The sequence below is a fragment of the Archocentrus centrarchus genome, chromosome 9, assembly GCF_007364275.1.
Source record: "Archocentrus centrarchus isolate MPI-CPG fArcCen1 chromosome 9, fArcCen1, whole genome shotgun sequence".
NCBI lineage: Eukaryota > Metazoa > Chordata > Actinopteri > Cichliformes > Cichlidae > Archocentrus > Archocentrus centrarchus.
In genome coordinates, this window is record NC_044354.1 from 4,917,854 (window position 1) to 4,934,949 (window position 17,096).

Consider the following 17,096-nt stretch of genomic DNA (forward strand, 5'->3'; position numbering starts at 1 on the left):
AAAAGGCAGCAACTTTAAGTTTTCACATTTGTTTAATTGTTTGCATTTACAGAACTTGATCCACCAAATGAAACAACTTTAAGAGAACCTCTGAATTTAAACTTGAATGAAAGCAGTTAAGGCACAACTTAGTTCCATCATCCAGTCACATCCCCAGGTATCACAGGTGGAGTGATCCTGTGAGATTTATTTATTTTTTACTCAATCTGGTCAACTACAAGGAATACTGTACATACGGTAAATCTGTAGTAAGTCTTATTTTTATATCTGTACAAACTAAATGAGCTTTACATCCGGAAAACTCCAAACCGTGTCTTCGTTGTTGGTGCATTGAGTGCCGCACTGAGGCTCAGACCCAAAACCATACGCGTTTCAGCAGGATCAATAATCCCGTCATCCCACAGCCTGTAAAAATAATAAAGTGCTCCACATTATTAGATAGCACATTACTCCTCACTCATGCAATACTTCTCGTGGTGCTTGTGCAGGACTATAATCAATTACTTTAATAGAGTGTCAAGGTTTTGTCTTCCTCTCTTTGGATAGCCCCTTCCCTTATATTCTAGGTTCAAAGATTTGCATTTTTTTTGTCCTTTCTACAAGGTATCAGAGCCTGACCTATTTTTCATCATCATCTAAGAGCAAAAATATGGGCTTTGTTAATATACCATAGTATATTATATTATTTCTGCCCTGTTTTCCTCAAACTGATGATTATAACAAAGTCAATGAGAAACTAGAACCTGCAAATGTTTGTCATGAATAAATTGAGATAAATCAATTAACAAAGTACTTATTGTTTTGGAGACAACTCATTTTTGTAGTCATGCAGCCACAGAAAGCAATGTTGATATAAGTGGTTTCAAGCATTAGTGACATACATAAATGTGACAAGTGCTTACGAGGCAGCTTATAATGAATTAGTGTCTAATGGGGCCTTGATTGGCTCCTGGTCCTTCTCTTTTCTTTATATTTTATACAATTAACTGAAAAAATAAGCTGTGAAATGCTCTTAAATGCCTGTTTACTATACTGGTTTTTAATGTCAGTGAAGCAGTTTCCAGTTACATATATTCAGTGTAATATCTGTCTCATTTTAAAACCGTCTCCAAGAAGTGCAACACACAGACATAATCAGCACGCTCACACACACACACACACACACACACACACACACACACACACACACACACACACACACACACACACACACACACACACACACACACACACACACACCATGAAAACAACTCGGGGACTAAATGAAAAGCAAAAATGGCTCTTATTAGTTAAACAACGGGACACCTGATGCAAAAGAATAACTTGTCCTGCATGAACAGCCTTGTGGTTTCTCAGACTCACGTGAGATTACTGAAAGGATTTAAAAAGTAAATTAGAGAAACATGCTGGTGGCCTGTTGGTAGTCAAACAACATTTTATCTTAGCAACAGCAGTTAAACCAATTCCTGACATTCAAAGACTCCACAGAGACTCAGTTGTATGTAGTCCTTCATTTTATTACACACATGCCTAAAACACAAGCAAATCTCACCTAGCACTGGAGTAGTACGGACTGCCTTCCTCCTCAAACCGCCGCACGATCGGCTCCTTCATGGCAGCCTCTTGTTCTGCTGTGAACTGTGAATATACAGTGAAAACAGAATTAGGTGGTAAGAACCTGAGCCAGAGGCGTTTTAAAGGTTGTCTGACTTATCGAAGGTGTAGTGAAATGTAAAGCTGAAAGCACACAACCATTTCATTTGCCATGAAGGTCAATTTCCTCAGCTTGAAAAACACTAAGCCAATCTTTGTGAACATAATAAAAACAGATCAAACACTGGATAAATAACGCAAAGCTAATCTTCACTGATATAAATGGGCTGAAAGGTTTTTGTACTGGACTGCTTCAGTTTTAACCAGGAAGTCCTTAACCCTATCACTGTTTTCACACATAAATTAACTGCCCTAAGTTCTCCTTTCTCACACAGAATTGGAGATGAGATGCTTCAGATGCGTTCTCTCTACTGGAAATACTCCATTTGAGGGGTAGAGCCTGCAGGAGGCAGGACACATGACACCAGATTGCCGGGAATTCACCGAACGATTGCCCACACTACACCCGCACGGACGCAATTAGACACTGCAATTGCACTAGGAAGATGACAAAGAAAAGACCATTCTACGCTTGATATCTGAGTTCTCACATAAAGTTCAACTTAATGACAAAGTAAAAATCATATGTTGGTGGAAGCAATGAGTGGTGCAAGACAACTTATCAGTGAGCACCGATATTCTACTCGTGCCATATTCTACTCGTGCCGATATTCTACTCGTGCCGATATTTGCTCTGACTGTCCATCCAATACACTGTTTAATATCTGGAGTTGAGAGCGTAACTACTTCTTATTAAATACATGAGCAAAAAGCTCTCAACTGTTCAACCTATGTTCCATTGTAAAGACAAGTAGCGCACAAAACAGAAAAAAATAAGAACATTTGATACCTGTTCAAAAATTGACCCATAATTAAGTTTTTACAACCTTTTCGAGCTGAAACATTTTAAAACAGCAGGAAAACTGCCGTCGGCAGGGCACCGATGTGAGGTGTCATTCTGAAGCTATTAATGCACTGTTAATAGACCCATAATAGCATACCTGACACAGTTTAATGACAGCTATTTGATGGCTACACTATTCAGGATAAGTCATCACAGTCACACTTAACACTGAAATAATTTCACCGTGCCATGTCAAACCATTATTGAAAGAAAAGTGTCTTTCATAATGTTTATGCTTTTGGCAGGAAATCCACTGAAGCCAATTCGAGCCTTTCCAGCGAAGCTCGGGATTTATTCTGCCATGTCAAGCGATTAACATGAATCATTACCTCCTTTCCTTCACGTGCCCTCTGATCCTTAGTAATGGTAGCCAAGACAGTGGCAGCCTGCTCACCACCCATTACAGAGATTCGGGAATTTGGCCACATGTAGAGGAAACGTGGGCTGTGAGACAAGAAGAAGTGTCAATTTTAGTACGTTTCAAGAGACAGAATAGTCACAGAGATCACAACCAATAAGGCAACAAAAGAAACCTCAAACAGCCGCAGTATTAATGTGGGGAAAGTACTACTTTAATATTTCATAGAAAGTCTAAGACAGGGTGAGTATCAGCACAAATTTTTCCAAAATGCTACACCATTTATCCTTATTTCAATTTACACGGGGACAGTTATTACTGCTCAAATAACCTGACAGGAATTAAACATGAGTGTGCACACAATGATATTATTCCACTGACTGCATATATGCTTAAAGCTATTTGACTGGTAATTTTAATACTGTTAAAGCTGTTTTTTTGGATCCATAGGGAGCTGTTCAGAATGTGATAAACTTCCTCAAGTGATCTCAAGATATCCATCTATCTGTCTATGTATACAAACCCATAGGAGAGCGCTGCGCTCAGCGGTGGAGTGCTCTTCACTAAGGACACTGCACATCAATAATTCAGCATCTTATCACAACAAGTGAACAATATCCAACAAAAAAATAAAAAAAGAAGAAGCATCCCAGAGTAATAAATGTCACACAATTTTGATTAAAATGGATTTTTGTATTATAAAATATGTTTTCAGCTTTGAAAAGATTCCACTCAGAAAGTCTCTTTTACTGTTACAAAAGGTCACTTCCACCTACATGGAAAGAGTCCAAGGGTATCTGATTTATTTTATTCCACAGAATTAAAGAAAAAAAAAAAAAACAACTGCAGAACATTTTGTACAGTTAAATCTTGCTGAGAAACAGCTAATGCACTTTAAAATAGTTCACAGTGAATTCATTTACTTTAGTCCTTACCCGGGCTGTCTTTTTATTCCATCAAACCTCTCGTCCCTACAGAGAAGCTCTTCATACCTGTACGCTCTGCCGCACATGCCGTAGTTTCCTGCGCCGTAGGAGCCGCCAATGATAACAGTAATCTTGGGCACGCTGGCACAGGCAACTGCAGTAACCATCTTGGCTCCATCCTTGGCAATTCCTCCTGCTTCATACTCCCTGCCCACCATGAAGCCTGCGATGAAGATGAAGACATCAGCCTGAGTCTGCGTTTTTATCTCGAGGGAGGAAGTCTGGATGTGTTAACATTAAATACTAAATAAGTAAAACTGTGGGATTGTTGAAACTAATTTGTACATCATATAATAAGATTTGGTTGTGATGCAAATTATGAAATTATCTCTATAATCATAGATCACATTGCAATTAAAGTAAATAATACTCAAATTGTTTGCTGAGCAACAAACAGAATATAAACCCCACAACAGAACAAAATTACAGATGTAAATAAACCCCCGAATCCCAGAAGAATTCCCACCGACCTGTTATGTTTTGGAGGAAAACAAGTGGAATGTTTCGTTGGCAGCATAATTCAATGAAATGCGTCCCCTGAAAAGAATTTCAAATATTCATGAAATGTAGTACATTCTCAGCCCTGAAGAACGACTGCCCAGGGGTAAAACATCTATTACCTTAAAATAGTATGATAGCTTAATGATTTATTTTTTGGGCCTCTCAAGAAATAAACAACAACATTAAACGAACTGCCAAAGGAAAGAGTTGTGTAAATATTTAAGAGAATATATTAAAAACACACAAGTTTATACGCTGAAGCGCTCGAGGTAGTATCTGGGTAATAACCCACTGAAACCACCTGAAGTCTGGAGCACATCTGGAGTTTGTATTTTTGCAAGAAAATGGAAACTTTCACAATGTTGCCTGAGGTGATGCTTTTGAATCTTGCGTGATATGTTACTACAAAAAAAAAAAAAAAAAAAAAGAGGAAAGAAAAAGCCACACACACAGAAACTCAGAGACAACAGAGTTCATGGCCTCATCTCAATACATCCCAGAGTGACAGAAGCCAGTCACTTTGTGTACAGCTCACCTGGATTTGCTGCATTATAGTTTGAATGAAGGAGGCAAACGGCCTTCAGTTAAGCCAGAAAAAAAAAACACTATATAAAGACAGAGCTGCCACAAGCTATTGAACAGGGAAACAGGCACAAAAGACTGAACTGTGTGGAGACAACTCATTTCCATATGCCTGCATTGCTGAATTACTCAGGTGTTTTCTTTATTTTGGCAGTTTCCTCTGCTGGCTGTCTTTGAACGAAGCAGTTTGCTTTGTGTTGCAAAGCGTAAACAAAAGTTGGAAACAAAGTGAAAGACGGCTGACTGTTTGATGCTGTCACTTGGTGGGAAAAAAAAAATAAAAAATTATCTACAAGTTTGCTCCTGAATGTGTGAAATCGAATCGCTTCTGTTCCCCGCGCACAAAAAAAAAAAAACTGGGCAAACGCTTTTAACAGTTTAACAGTTAGCATAATAGAAGCCTGGGCAGGTCTTAAGTGATGACAGCGTGTCTTAGAAATGCATCTAGAAATGCAGGTACTGTATTGATTTTGCTTGAATATGCTCTCTGAGCATGTCTGTTCCACATCTTTGTCTGAAGCACTGTATCAGACCCTTTTGAAAGTAATTACAGTGATGAGATAGCCAATGCTTATAATGTCATGTTGAGACCTCACAGAAAAAAAAAAAATGAATAAAAGAAATCTTCTTTCAGGTCAAGCTTGTAATCCAATTCAAAACGTGCCTAGAAAAACTTATTAGTCTATAATCACAAATGCAGCCGCTCATCTTCCCTAAGCCTGTATAAAGTTCAGCTCTGCGCACAGCAAATTGGCTTGTGAATTAAGTGAATTACATTGAATGAAAATTATTACTGTTCTCCGTCCATGGTTTCTAAATGCTGTGATATTTATCAGACTACTCGTGAAAGGATGCAAGGCGCATTTTGAGGATAAACGCTGCACCTTGACTCTGGATGGTAAGTACAAATAATCAACAAATAGAAAAATGTTGGTATTCATCGCTGTAAGCAGCAAATATCTGAGGAGCATACAATCTGTACTGTTTCAGTACTGAGTTTAAAGTCCTTGACATTTTGAGAGGCACATTATGAGCACAAAGCTCGCTCTCCTGGAGATTCAATGTGATCAGGAGGCTCAGCTTCTTACACTATACAGGTGTTATTAATTTATTTTTTTAAGAGAAAAAGTTTTTACCATGCATCTGTGGAAATGAAGGGCCTTTACCTTTTTTGCAGACTCTGAGAAAAGGACGCCGTTGTTGCCGATAATTCCAACAGGGTAGCCAAATATTCTTGAAAATCCTCAGAAGGTAAAAATCAGAAATGAAATGATGGGGAGGTTGTAGATTTAAGAGAAGGACAAAAACAAAATATTTCTCTGTGTCGTAGAAATTGAAATCAATACTATTATTTTGCATACCTGTAACAAGTGTGTCTCCATAGAATGCCTTGAATTCATCAAATTTGCTGCCATCTACAATTCTGGCAATGACCTGCAATCCAATCAGTACAAGAAAGTTATAAAAGGTTGTGATGGAGTATCAGATAACAGTCAGTGCAGTCAGTTGATCTTACAACCATAAATGGACTGTCACTATCATTCTACACTACAAACGCATCTCTAGAGTAAGCAGTAATTCTCGCTCCTGGGTCTGAATCAAGAATCAAAGGGCACGAGAATATCTGGCAAGCACTGCCAGACGGCTGTAATGCAAAGTGATTGATGCCAGCCACCTATTATTGATTCAGCTGCTGATAGGAGAACATGACAACATTGTTAAAGCTGTATTGTAAACCTCTGACAGGCGGATTTGACCGGTTTATTTATACATCTTAAATAGAGAGCAGTGGTAGAAATGTGTTATGAAAATCCTTCTTTTTGGTTTTTACCTCACAATAAACAAAGACGATAGCAAAGAAGAGGTATCTGATCATTTCAAACTAACCAGCAGCCTAAATGTACAACCTACTGCAGTCATGTGGAAAAGAAAGTTTTCACGCACTCCTGTGGAAAACTAAGCACACCCGTAATGATTCCATAGGAATTAAGAGGGTGAGTAGCAGCCAGGTGCAGCTAATCAAATGTACTTGACTAACTGCTCATCAGCAAGTGCAACCACCTCTGTAAAAGCAGACTTTTTGGCAGCCTGCTGCTCTGGAACATTCAGGTGTGTGTTAACACAATGCCACAATCCTCCCAGGAATTAATGTCCCAACAAATTCAACCCAGATTCAGGCTGAGCTCAGAGGAACTGCAGAAACCCATCTCAGACTCTAGAGGCCTCAGTTAGCATGTTAAAAATTAAACTTCATGACAGTACAGTCAGAAAAATGCTAAAGAAATATGGCTCGTGTGGAAGTGTTTTCAGGAGAAAGCTTCTTCTCTCTGAAGAAGATGGCAGCATGGCTTATGTTTGCAACACTGCACCCAAACAAACCACAAGACCTCTGGAACAATGTCCTTTGGACAGAGGAAACCAAAGTAGAGCTGTCTGGCCATAAGAAAGCGCCACATATGGTAAAACCATCATACCATCTATCAAACACAGTGGTGAAGGAGTGATGACACGCGCTTGTGTTGCAGCACCTTGCAGTCATAGAGTCAACCATGAAGTCCTCTTTATACCAACGTATTTTAAAGCCAAGCGTGTAACCATCAGTCCCACAGCTAAAGCTTGGCAGCAGGACATGAATGATCCCAACCACAGCGGAAAATGTACGACAGAATGGCTGAAAAGAGTCAGGATGCTGCACAGGCCCAGTCAAAGTCTAGACCTCAATCCAATTGAAATGCTGTGCAGTTACCTTTGGAGAGCTGTGCAAAAAAAAAAAAAATCAATGAACTGAAGCAATCTGAGAATACTGGGCCAACATTTCTCTACGATGTTTTAAGATAACGATAAAGTCATACAGAAAACAATTACTTCAAGTTATTGCTGGTTCTACAAGCTAGTGAATCATGGGGCACAGTCAGTATTTCATACAGGACTGAATAGAGTCCTGTGAAAACTCTTTTTCACATGAGTGTAGGTTCAAATCACTGAAACAAACATATCATTTACTATCAAAGTTATTTTTTTAAGTGCAACCTGAAACCAATGTTCAGGAAACTGGGCGGTTACCTCTCTGACATCAAAGTTGCGCTTCAGGTTTTCTCCAACTATGCCATAGAGTTCTTCTGCAGGATAGAGGGGGCTTTCAGGAGGCTCTACTGTAACCTAAAAATTAAAGAAATAGACACAGTGTCAGTGAAACCACAGAGACAGCAGTTTGATTGAAATTGCTGAAATTGGTAATGGCTGTAATCAGTGGATTGACCTCGACGTTTTTCCTGTAGTTAAGGCTTCGCACTGCCTTTCTTGCTAAATGGAGTGCGTGGTTATCATCTAAAGCATAATGGTCCGTCACTCCAGACTTTCTGTAAAGTAAAAAAGATATTACACCTCATAAGTCACTACTGAGGTAACTACTGTGAGGAAAAAGGCAGGTTTGTTATGAAGGTAAAATGACTATAATGTATACAGAAGGTTTTCAGACTCTTTCATGTTCTCCATATTTTTGCCCTCTTTCAAAGTCATCACAAATTCATGGATTCAGACAACTGAGCGATGATCCCTGAGACGTTTCTACAACTTGACTGGATTCCACCTGCACCTGACTAAATTAATTAGACATAAAAGTTTATATAACACCACCCAGTTGACTGTAGATGAGAAAACCAAGTCATGAGGTCGAGAGATGTGTCGGTAGATGTGCCAGACTGGATTGTCTCGAGGCACAGCTCCAATAATATCCAAGAGAACAATAACCTCCATCATTCTCAGATTCTAGCACAGTCGTCCTAAATATGGCTGCCCAGCCAAACTGACTCATCCGGGAAGAAGGGCCTTGGTTAGACAAGCAACTAAGAACACCGGAGACTGCCCTGAAGCATCCTGCCAAGAAAACAAAGGTGTTTCTTGGTGAAAAGCTGCCAGAGTCCAGACCTGAACCTAACAGAGCATCGCTGGAAATGCCTAAAAAAAGATTGCACACCTAAACTCCTGACTCAGCCCGGTGAAGCTTCCACCAAACAACTACCAAGAATAATGAGAGAAGCATTTAAAAAGGTGCGCCAAGGTTGTACAATCCTTCCCAAAATGACCCGCTGCCAAAAGTGCTGTAAAAATGTACTAAATGAAGAGTCTGAATGTTCATGTAAATAAATATTTTTATGCTTTTATTTTTTGTAACAACACTTTGTGAGGTATCACCTGCTGACTGGCAAAAGGCAAAAGCAACAACTTTAGAATCTTGTCACCATTTTGTTGGCTAAAAGTACCAAAAAGTTGTGAGGTGTGTGCAAAATGAAAAACAGAACACAGACGTCTGTATATGACATTTCATTCCACGATTTCAGTGACAGAACGATGAACTCTTTATATCAACCCAACTTGTAGATGGTACCACTTGAACACCTTTACAGGCACATACTGTATATGTAGCATCACTTATCCTATTTTATTCATATGTTTCCATCTTCTTTTTAAAACAGCAGTGCCTGTGATGGCTGCAGGGCTGCAGACACTTATCTCCCCTGTTTATTTGATTTGTTTGTCTTTTCTTGGATGGGTGTCTGACATGTATTGAAAAATAAATTGATTCTGATGAGAGCACAGAGGACACTAAATCAACATTTTCAAGCATATGAAAATCAAATCCTAATGTACATATTTTGTAAAAGCTGTTCGTCTATCTCTCTGGCATTTTAAAGTTAAGATGAAAGATAACTTGAAAGACTAGCCCAGATATCCCATTAATGCCATGAAAAATGGCGTGTTCATACTTGCAGTGTAGATCAGCACCACCGAGATCTTCTGCAGAAACTTCTTCACCAGTGGCAGCTTTGACCTATTAAGGCATTATATTACCAAGAAAATGTGCATTTCATCTCTTGTGTTCAGCAGAGATAATACTAAGTTCAAATATATAGCTTGGTATATGAACATCCATTTAGTGCTCTAAAACTATACATGCCATTCGTCTGATTGTCAGTTAGTTTAACATGATGAAAGACACAAACCAGCGGAGGTCCTCCAAGAAAAATAGTTCCTTGCTTCCGTACAATGATGCTCTCATCTGCCATGGCCGGTACATACGCTCCTCCAGCAGTGCAGGAGCCCATTACAACAGCAATCTTGAAGAGAGAAGAGAAATAGTTAGCTCTCATATCAGACATTTAAAATATTAAAACATAATCCTTGAGGCATTTTCAAAGCCATCTTCGCTACTCTGCTTTGAATAATTTGCATACAGTTGGGTTTTTTTTCCCTATAAAATTTCAATTAACCACACATGCAGTTATAATTTCACCTATAACCGGGGTTCTAGCGAGCAGCTGATTGGCCGGCGCCGCGCCCTGGTTGTCCGATCCTCCAGGCTGTGAATTTTTTCTGGCTAGATTCCTGCTATGACCGCTCCATCAGTAGAAAAATTAATGTTCTAGTTTCACTTGAAAAGTTTAAATACTAGAAAGAAAATGGCCTTTAAATCACTGAACAACAATTTTTTAACGTACATGTACTGAAGGCTTTATGTTGCCTGTTGGACCTGGAATTGTATTTAATTTAGATGTAGGAACTACAGCTCCTATTTCAGGTGAGCTCATAGAAACAGTCCACTTTCAAGGGAACAATTGTTGCAGCAGTAAATTCTGAACATATATTATTCTGTCAAGTGAAGGGAAAAAAAAAAAGAATCCAAGAGAACATTACATTGGTCAAAGCATTTTGGAGCTCGAAGAAACCTTCCTCTTTCTGCAGATACATCTGAAAACAGCTCTCTAGTGTCAAACTCTAACACGCAGTGAAGGTCGGTTTGCTGAGGGATATATTCTGCTTCTTATCATCCTCGAATCAACAGAGATGCACATTTCTCTTCTTCACCATATATAAGATGAATCTGAGTAGCCTGCAGGTGCAAAATATGAAGAGCCTTCAAGAGTGCAGTTCATTTAAATATATCATCTTTGCTCTTTGACATTTTTCTTCTCTCAGCAAGGATGTAAACAAATGTACAGGTGACAAAAAGGAGCATGCTACCAGAAAGAAAAAATCTAACAGCAAAATGTGATGTAACCATGTTGTGTTTTTAAATAAATATTTAATACATTTTATCGTGTGCTTGCAGTCAATTTCTGTTCATGGCTGCTTTTCTGACAGGGTTGCAACAGGCCACGAATGCCCCTGCTGCCATAATTAATTTCTTTTGTGTATCTGTCGCTCAGTATTTTCTCTGCCTTTGCTTTGTAGGGAGATGGCCTGTCCCTCCAACAGGACCCTTTGCCCCCAGGCCAGCGAAGGAATAATAAATTAAATAATTGAAAAAAAGAAACACCTCAAAATAGGACTGTCATTTCCATCTACGTTAATTCATGCTGCCTTTAAAATGGGCATGGGCTGAAAGCATAAGCAACACCATTGTCTAAAAGTAAACAAATATACTGTGCAAGATTACACTGAGCCGGTGTGTAAGGGTTTTGTCGTGCTGCTTTTGTGTCCATTAAATGAGTAAATACAATGCATCACCTGCGCTATTCCTTCTGAAGACAACCTCGCCTGGTTGTAGAAAATGCGCCCGAAGTGATCTCTGTCTGGAAAGACTTCGGCTTGTCTGGGTAGATTAGCTCCTCCAGAATCCACTGAAGGAGATAAAAACAACAGCATATTAAAAGCACTCACTTATTATAAGTATTATGTCTTTAGTTATATTACAGACACAGACTTCCCCGCTCTCCTCAAGCAGGGTCTTCTGGGATGTCTCAGGTGTACATACTGATAGAAAAAATACACTATCAGGATTTTTCCCATAGGCTCCTTAGAAATAGAGCACAACCAGGATTTTTAAGCCTGATACTGATGCTGATATTAGTTGTTTTAAAAAAAAAAAGAAAAAAAAAAAAAAAAAAAATCAGCTACTTCGGTCAATATTTTTTTCTTTCATACACACAAAAAATAAATAGATTTCCCTAACATTTGTTATAATTCTTACTAATATTTTATACTAATACTAATATTTTATAGTAATGCACTTTCAAAATAAAATGATTTACTGTTACAACAAGTTGTGGATTATTGTTTATGCTCTGCCCGACTGCTCAGATCAGCTGGTTGTTTGTGGTTCCAAACACATGCTGTCAACAGAGCAGTAGGAGAGTGCCCTCTGGTGGACTAACTATGCAACATCAACACTCATGGTTGAAGGGTGTCTCTTGCTTACTTTTTAAATTTCCATTTATTAGCAGTTACAAATCCTGATACCAATATAACTGCAAATAAGTAATATCGGCACAGAGGATACATCAGCTGGGCTTTACTTGGAAAGGAGACCTGACTGATATTTTTTTTTTTTAACAAACCATTACAAATAAGAAGACACTCACCCAAGTAAATGCATGGCAAGTGGTTCTGCTGGGCAATTTCTTGTGCACGGAGGTGCTTCTTCACTGTTATCGGGTAGTATGTTCCCCCTTTGACGGTAGCATCATTTGCAACAATAATACATTCCACCCTAAGAAAATTTAGAAAAGAATGAATAAATATTAAATTATGCACCCGGGGTACTTAATTGAGATTATTTTGGATCCAATCATGTGGTTACAAATACAATTTTACATTTTAATCTGTGACGAAATTTCAAGCGTAACCATTGTTAACATAGAAACCTCAGAATTAAACAATTTTACTAGTGTTAGAGACATTTAACATGGAGGTGTATCAGAAATGTTTATGGCACTTGCCCTGAAACCCGCCCAGTTCCAGTAATTATACCGCCGGCTGGGACTTCCTCATTTCCATACAACTCATATCCTGCAAATTGGGAAAATTCCAAAAATGGAGACCTGCAAGAATATCAAAAGGAAAAACATTCACTTCCTTCCTTCCTTCCTCTACAGTTCATTTTAAAATGTAAGTGTAAGTTGAAAGAAATGTTATCCTCCTTTGCTTGTTCAGAGAACTGTACTGTATATAATATCAGGCATTTCAAACTAGCCATGCCACAGTCTGTGTGAGGACAAACTCTAGGACAAAAGCTGGAGTGGACGAATCAGCCAGAACCTTTAAATCTGTGACAACCAAAGATAGAAGTAGGTAGCAATACCCTGGATCCAGAAGTCTGTCTATGCGCTCTCTAGGCAACAGTTTCCCACGAGAAGTATGAAGTCGTCTTGCTTTTTCTCCTCCACCTGAATTAATTAAAAACACACACACACACAATTGTACTAGGACTACAACACTAAAATATCTACTTTGTAGTCAGTATCAATGCTTGCATGTAGTATAAAGCTTAGGTTTTACCTTTTGTTAATTAAAACAAGTGAACAAAAGAACCATTTGTTATTTTTAAGCAATCTGACACACATGCACTGCTAGTACACACAACCAGAGACAAGCACACTGTAGGTAGTACTGATGACAGTGGTGATGTTTGAAAAGATCACCGTGCTTTGTGACTTCTGTACTTACTGAAGTTTTTTTTTTTTTTTTTTGGCTGCAGTCAGGGTCATCAACAAAGTGATGACCCTGACTGCAGCCAAAATGTGCTGCAGTCAGGGTCATCACTTTGTTGTTGATTTCTACTTTCATTTGCAGCACATTGCTATGTTTTGTTGGGCTATTTGCTGAGTATCTGCAATATGTTTTTCATGATTTTTACTCTGCTCATTATTTACAGTTTTTCAGAAACATCCATCAAAAAAAAAAAAGAAATGCCCATACAAATAAATGTATGACAGTACAATCATAAAGGCAAAACTGATTTGAATAGAAAGAACAAAATTTAGAAAAAAATATGTTGGTTTAGACTTTTTATAACTTTTGTAAATGTGTCTCCTTATTTTTAGACATATATTTTCCCGTGAGTTCATACTGTACCTCTCTAATAATAACAACCTCTGATTATAGTTTGGAAGCAGATTATATTGTGTTTTTTACGACATGTGAAGATAAACTAAATGATTAAAATATTAAGGCATGCGGTTTAACAAATAGTCATATTTAAGGAGTGTTTGTGCAGGTCATGTTTGTAAATGAGAGCTGGATCTCAAACATTTTACCTGGTAAAACAAAGGTTAAAAAAAATTAAAAGTCAGAGCAGGTCCTTTAAGCCTTAATGATGTACCTGATTAGTTTACTAGAGCACACAGGTGTAAGTAATGGTATTTCTTCATCATCCAGATTGCCTGAACTCAGGAACTAATTTGCACTGCTGAAATGAAAACACAAAGTGATGAATTTATCTCGGGGGTAGCGCGTAATCTGCTGTGTGTGAACACCTACCCAATTTAATCTTTTCTGTCCGGCTTTTCAGCTCATCAACAAGAACTTTCATTCGTTCATAATTCTCCTGAAAAAACAAAAAGGGTACATGTTACAATTTCTAATTATTACAATTTCTCTAACAGACATGCACTACAATAAGAAAGTGATGTCTCTCCTTAGGAGAGAGTTGATCACTGTGTACAGAAGAGAAGAAAATTTCCAAACTCGTAATTTGCATGTGAATTGTAAATGACAGAAACTTGCTGTCACACTCTACAGATTAACGGTTTAATTAAAACACCACCCCAACAGTAACCTGCTCCAAACACAAAGTACAACACCAATAAGATTTATAAGGACAATTACAAGAACTCTGCAACTGTAATAATTAACCCCAATGGCTTAAGTTCCACCCTAACACACAAGAAGGTAACAAGTTATCATTAATTACAGTTTTATACATTTATACATTTATATATATATATATATATATATATATATATATATATATATATATATATATACACACACACACACACACACATACACTAATCTGTCATGAAAATGTAAAAATTAAAGGAAAAAGGCAACAATAACACAATAACAGAGCTACAATACTGATTTAATGTGTGTCTCAGTTATTTAATAGGACAAAGCCTCATAACAGAGCCTCTCTGCAAGAAAATGCGTCTGTATTGCCATCCAGTGACATTTTTTGATACAGCTGATTAATTACATTTGTGAGGATGAACTGATTGATTATCTCCCATGAATGCAACTGTATGGTTTCTACTTTTCAATATAAAGCGCCTTGAGACGACTTCTTGCTGTGATTTGGCGCTACACAAATAAAATGAAACTGAATAGACTAATTATTAAATTATGGCCTCAAACTAACATCTTTAAACAATAAAACATCAAGACTCAGTGAACAGTGATCCTAAATGGCTTATTGTGGTTTTTATGATATGCACGCTCTTATCCGTGTGATTTATTTTCATAAGCTGCAGTTTTAAAGACACGGTTTGTGTATGGCTTACTTCCACTGGTTACTTTATCCCTCAGCTGTGATGCTGCTGCTGCTGCTGCTAATACCTCAGTTCTTTAGGCAGTCTGACCTCTAGAATGAGCTTCAACGAAGGACACAGACTAAATAAACACTTCCCTTCGTGCTTGCACACACGGTTAGTTCCTGTTGCCTGTCAGGTGTACAGTAAGACACCTCACTTGGATGCACAGGTGTGTCTGACATTAGCAGCGAGTCGAACTTGTACATTACTGTTTGACTAGTAGGCGTTAGCAAAAGGCTAAACCTACCTGATATTCAGATGACTGTTTATCAGGTTGCGAGCCGAGTCGAGCTACTTTATCTGCGTGGTACGGTCTTGTGCAAGCCAGTGGCAGACTCCTGCAACGAAACAGCCACGGTCTGAGAGACTGCAGAATCATGTTAAATGCTCAGGACTCTAAGCGTGATAAAATTTAGCTGCTGCTAGCCTGCTAGGTAGCCTAGCAATAATCTTCTTCTGTGGTTATTGGCAAGGGATGTAGAGCTCCATGTCGCCACCTGCTAAGAACGGTTTATATGTGCAGAATTGCAAAAATGACTCAACGCGCTAACATTTTGTATGAATATGTTTTTGTTTTGTTTTTTGTTTTTTTAATTCCTGCAATGATCGCGTATGGTAGAAATCTTCAAATCAAGGTCAACATAGCAGCTTTTTCTAGGGCTTTTATCTACATCCCATAAGTGAAGAGTGTAAAGTGTGATCTTAAACGCAGCATTTTCAGTCATATTAAATCTGCTTTTTTTGAGGTCACTGAATATTTATTTCATCCATTTACAGAAAACTAACACACAGTCAGCTACAATTAATTTACTTTTAATCTACTCTTAATGTTAATCTACTACTTTTTAAACTTGTGTATAGCCCTGATTTGCTATATTCTTCTGCACTATTCTATATGTTCATACTTCTCAGGAATATATGGATATATATATATATTTAGATGGTCAGTAAAATACTTTGACACAGACAAACGTAATAATAAATAAAAATTTACTGAATTAAATTAAAATTTAGCTTTTGAATTGTGTTTCAACAGAATCATTTAAAAAATGAAATTGGCCTGGACAAAAATGATAGTACCCATAACTTAATATTTTGTTGCACAACCTTTTGAGGCAATCACTGCAATTAAAGTGATTTCTGTAACTCTCAATGAGACTTCTGCACCTGTCGACAGGTATTTTGGCGTAGCACATGCTTCAGCTCCTTCCACAGATCAGTTCAATAGGATTTAGATCAGGGCTCACAGAAGGCCACTTCAGAATAGTTCAAAGTTTTGTTCTTAGCCATTCCTGGGTGTTTTTAACCTGTGTTTTGGGTGATTGTCCAGTTGGAGGCCCACAAATTCCACTTTTTTATGATTTGCTTTCAGCAGTGGTGTCCTCCTCGGTCTTCTTCCATTAAGTCCGCTTCAGCTCAAATGTCAGCTAAATGTCAGTGGATGGTGCGATCTGACACTGTTGTACCCTGACCTTGGAGTTCACCTCTAATCTCTTTGGAAGTTGTTCTGGGCTCTTTAGTTACCATTCCTATTATCCATCTCTTCCATTTGTCATCAATTTTCCTCTTGTGGCCACATCCAGGGAAGTTGGCTACAGTCCCGTAAACCTTAAATAACATGTGCAACTGTAGTCACAGGAACATCAAGCTGATGGGAGATGATCTTGTAGCCTTTAACTTTAACATGCCTGTCAATAATTGTCTTTCTCATCTCCTGAGCTTTCTGTGGTCCATGTTCAGTGCAGTACACACCATGATACCAAACAGCACTGGGACCAGGCTCTCAGGTTATCAGAAGAGAT

At 38.2% G+C, this 17,096-nt stretch overlaps 1 protein-coding gene across 1 annotated transcript; it reads right to left on the reverse strand.

Moving 5' to 3' along the window:
• Nucleotides 1-13: 13 nt before the first annotated feature.
• Nucleotides 14-15,749, reverse strand: mccc2 (methylcrotonyl-CoA carboxylase subunit 2). The gene is made up of 17 exons (XM_030738286.1): nucleotides 15,542-15,749; nucleotides 14,243-14,309; nucleotides 13,065-13,149; nucleotides 12,703-12,804; nucleotides 12,346-12,473; nucleotides 11,492-11,604; nucleotides 9,988-10,101; nucleotides 9,751-9,815; nucleotides 8,244-8,343; nucleotides 8,048-8,143; nucleotides 6,346-6,418; nucleotides 6,151-6,227; nucleotides 4,372-4,438; nucleotides 3,908-4,064; nucleotides 2,887-3,001; nucleotides 1,553-1,638; nucleotides 14-405 (listed from the first exon to the last, which is right to left on the reverse strand). The coding sequence occupies exons 1-17, from the start codon at nucleotides 15,671-15,673 to the stop codon at nucleotides 288-290; spliced, it is 1,695 nt and encodes a 564-aa protein (XP_030594146.1). The 5' UTR covers nucleotides 15,674-15,749; the 3' UTR covers nucleotides 14-287.
• Between the last annotated feature and the right edge of the window lie 1,347 nt (nucleotides 15,750-17,096).

Bases quoted from the DNA above. Each gene is read 5' to 3' on its own strand.
- mccc2 (XM_030738286.1), bottom strand. From the start codon at position 15,673: ATGATTCTGCAGTCTCTCAGACCGTGGCTGTTTCGTTGCAGGAGTCTG. The intron at 14,310-15,541 runs GTAGGTTTAGCC...TTGTTTTTTCAG, and splicing joins AACAGTCATCTGAATATCAG to GAGAATTATGAACGAATGAA. The intron at 6,228-6,345 runs GTATGCAAAATA...TTACCTTCTGAG, and splicing joins TGGAGACACACTTGTTACAG to GATTTTCAAGAATATTTGGC.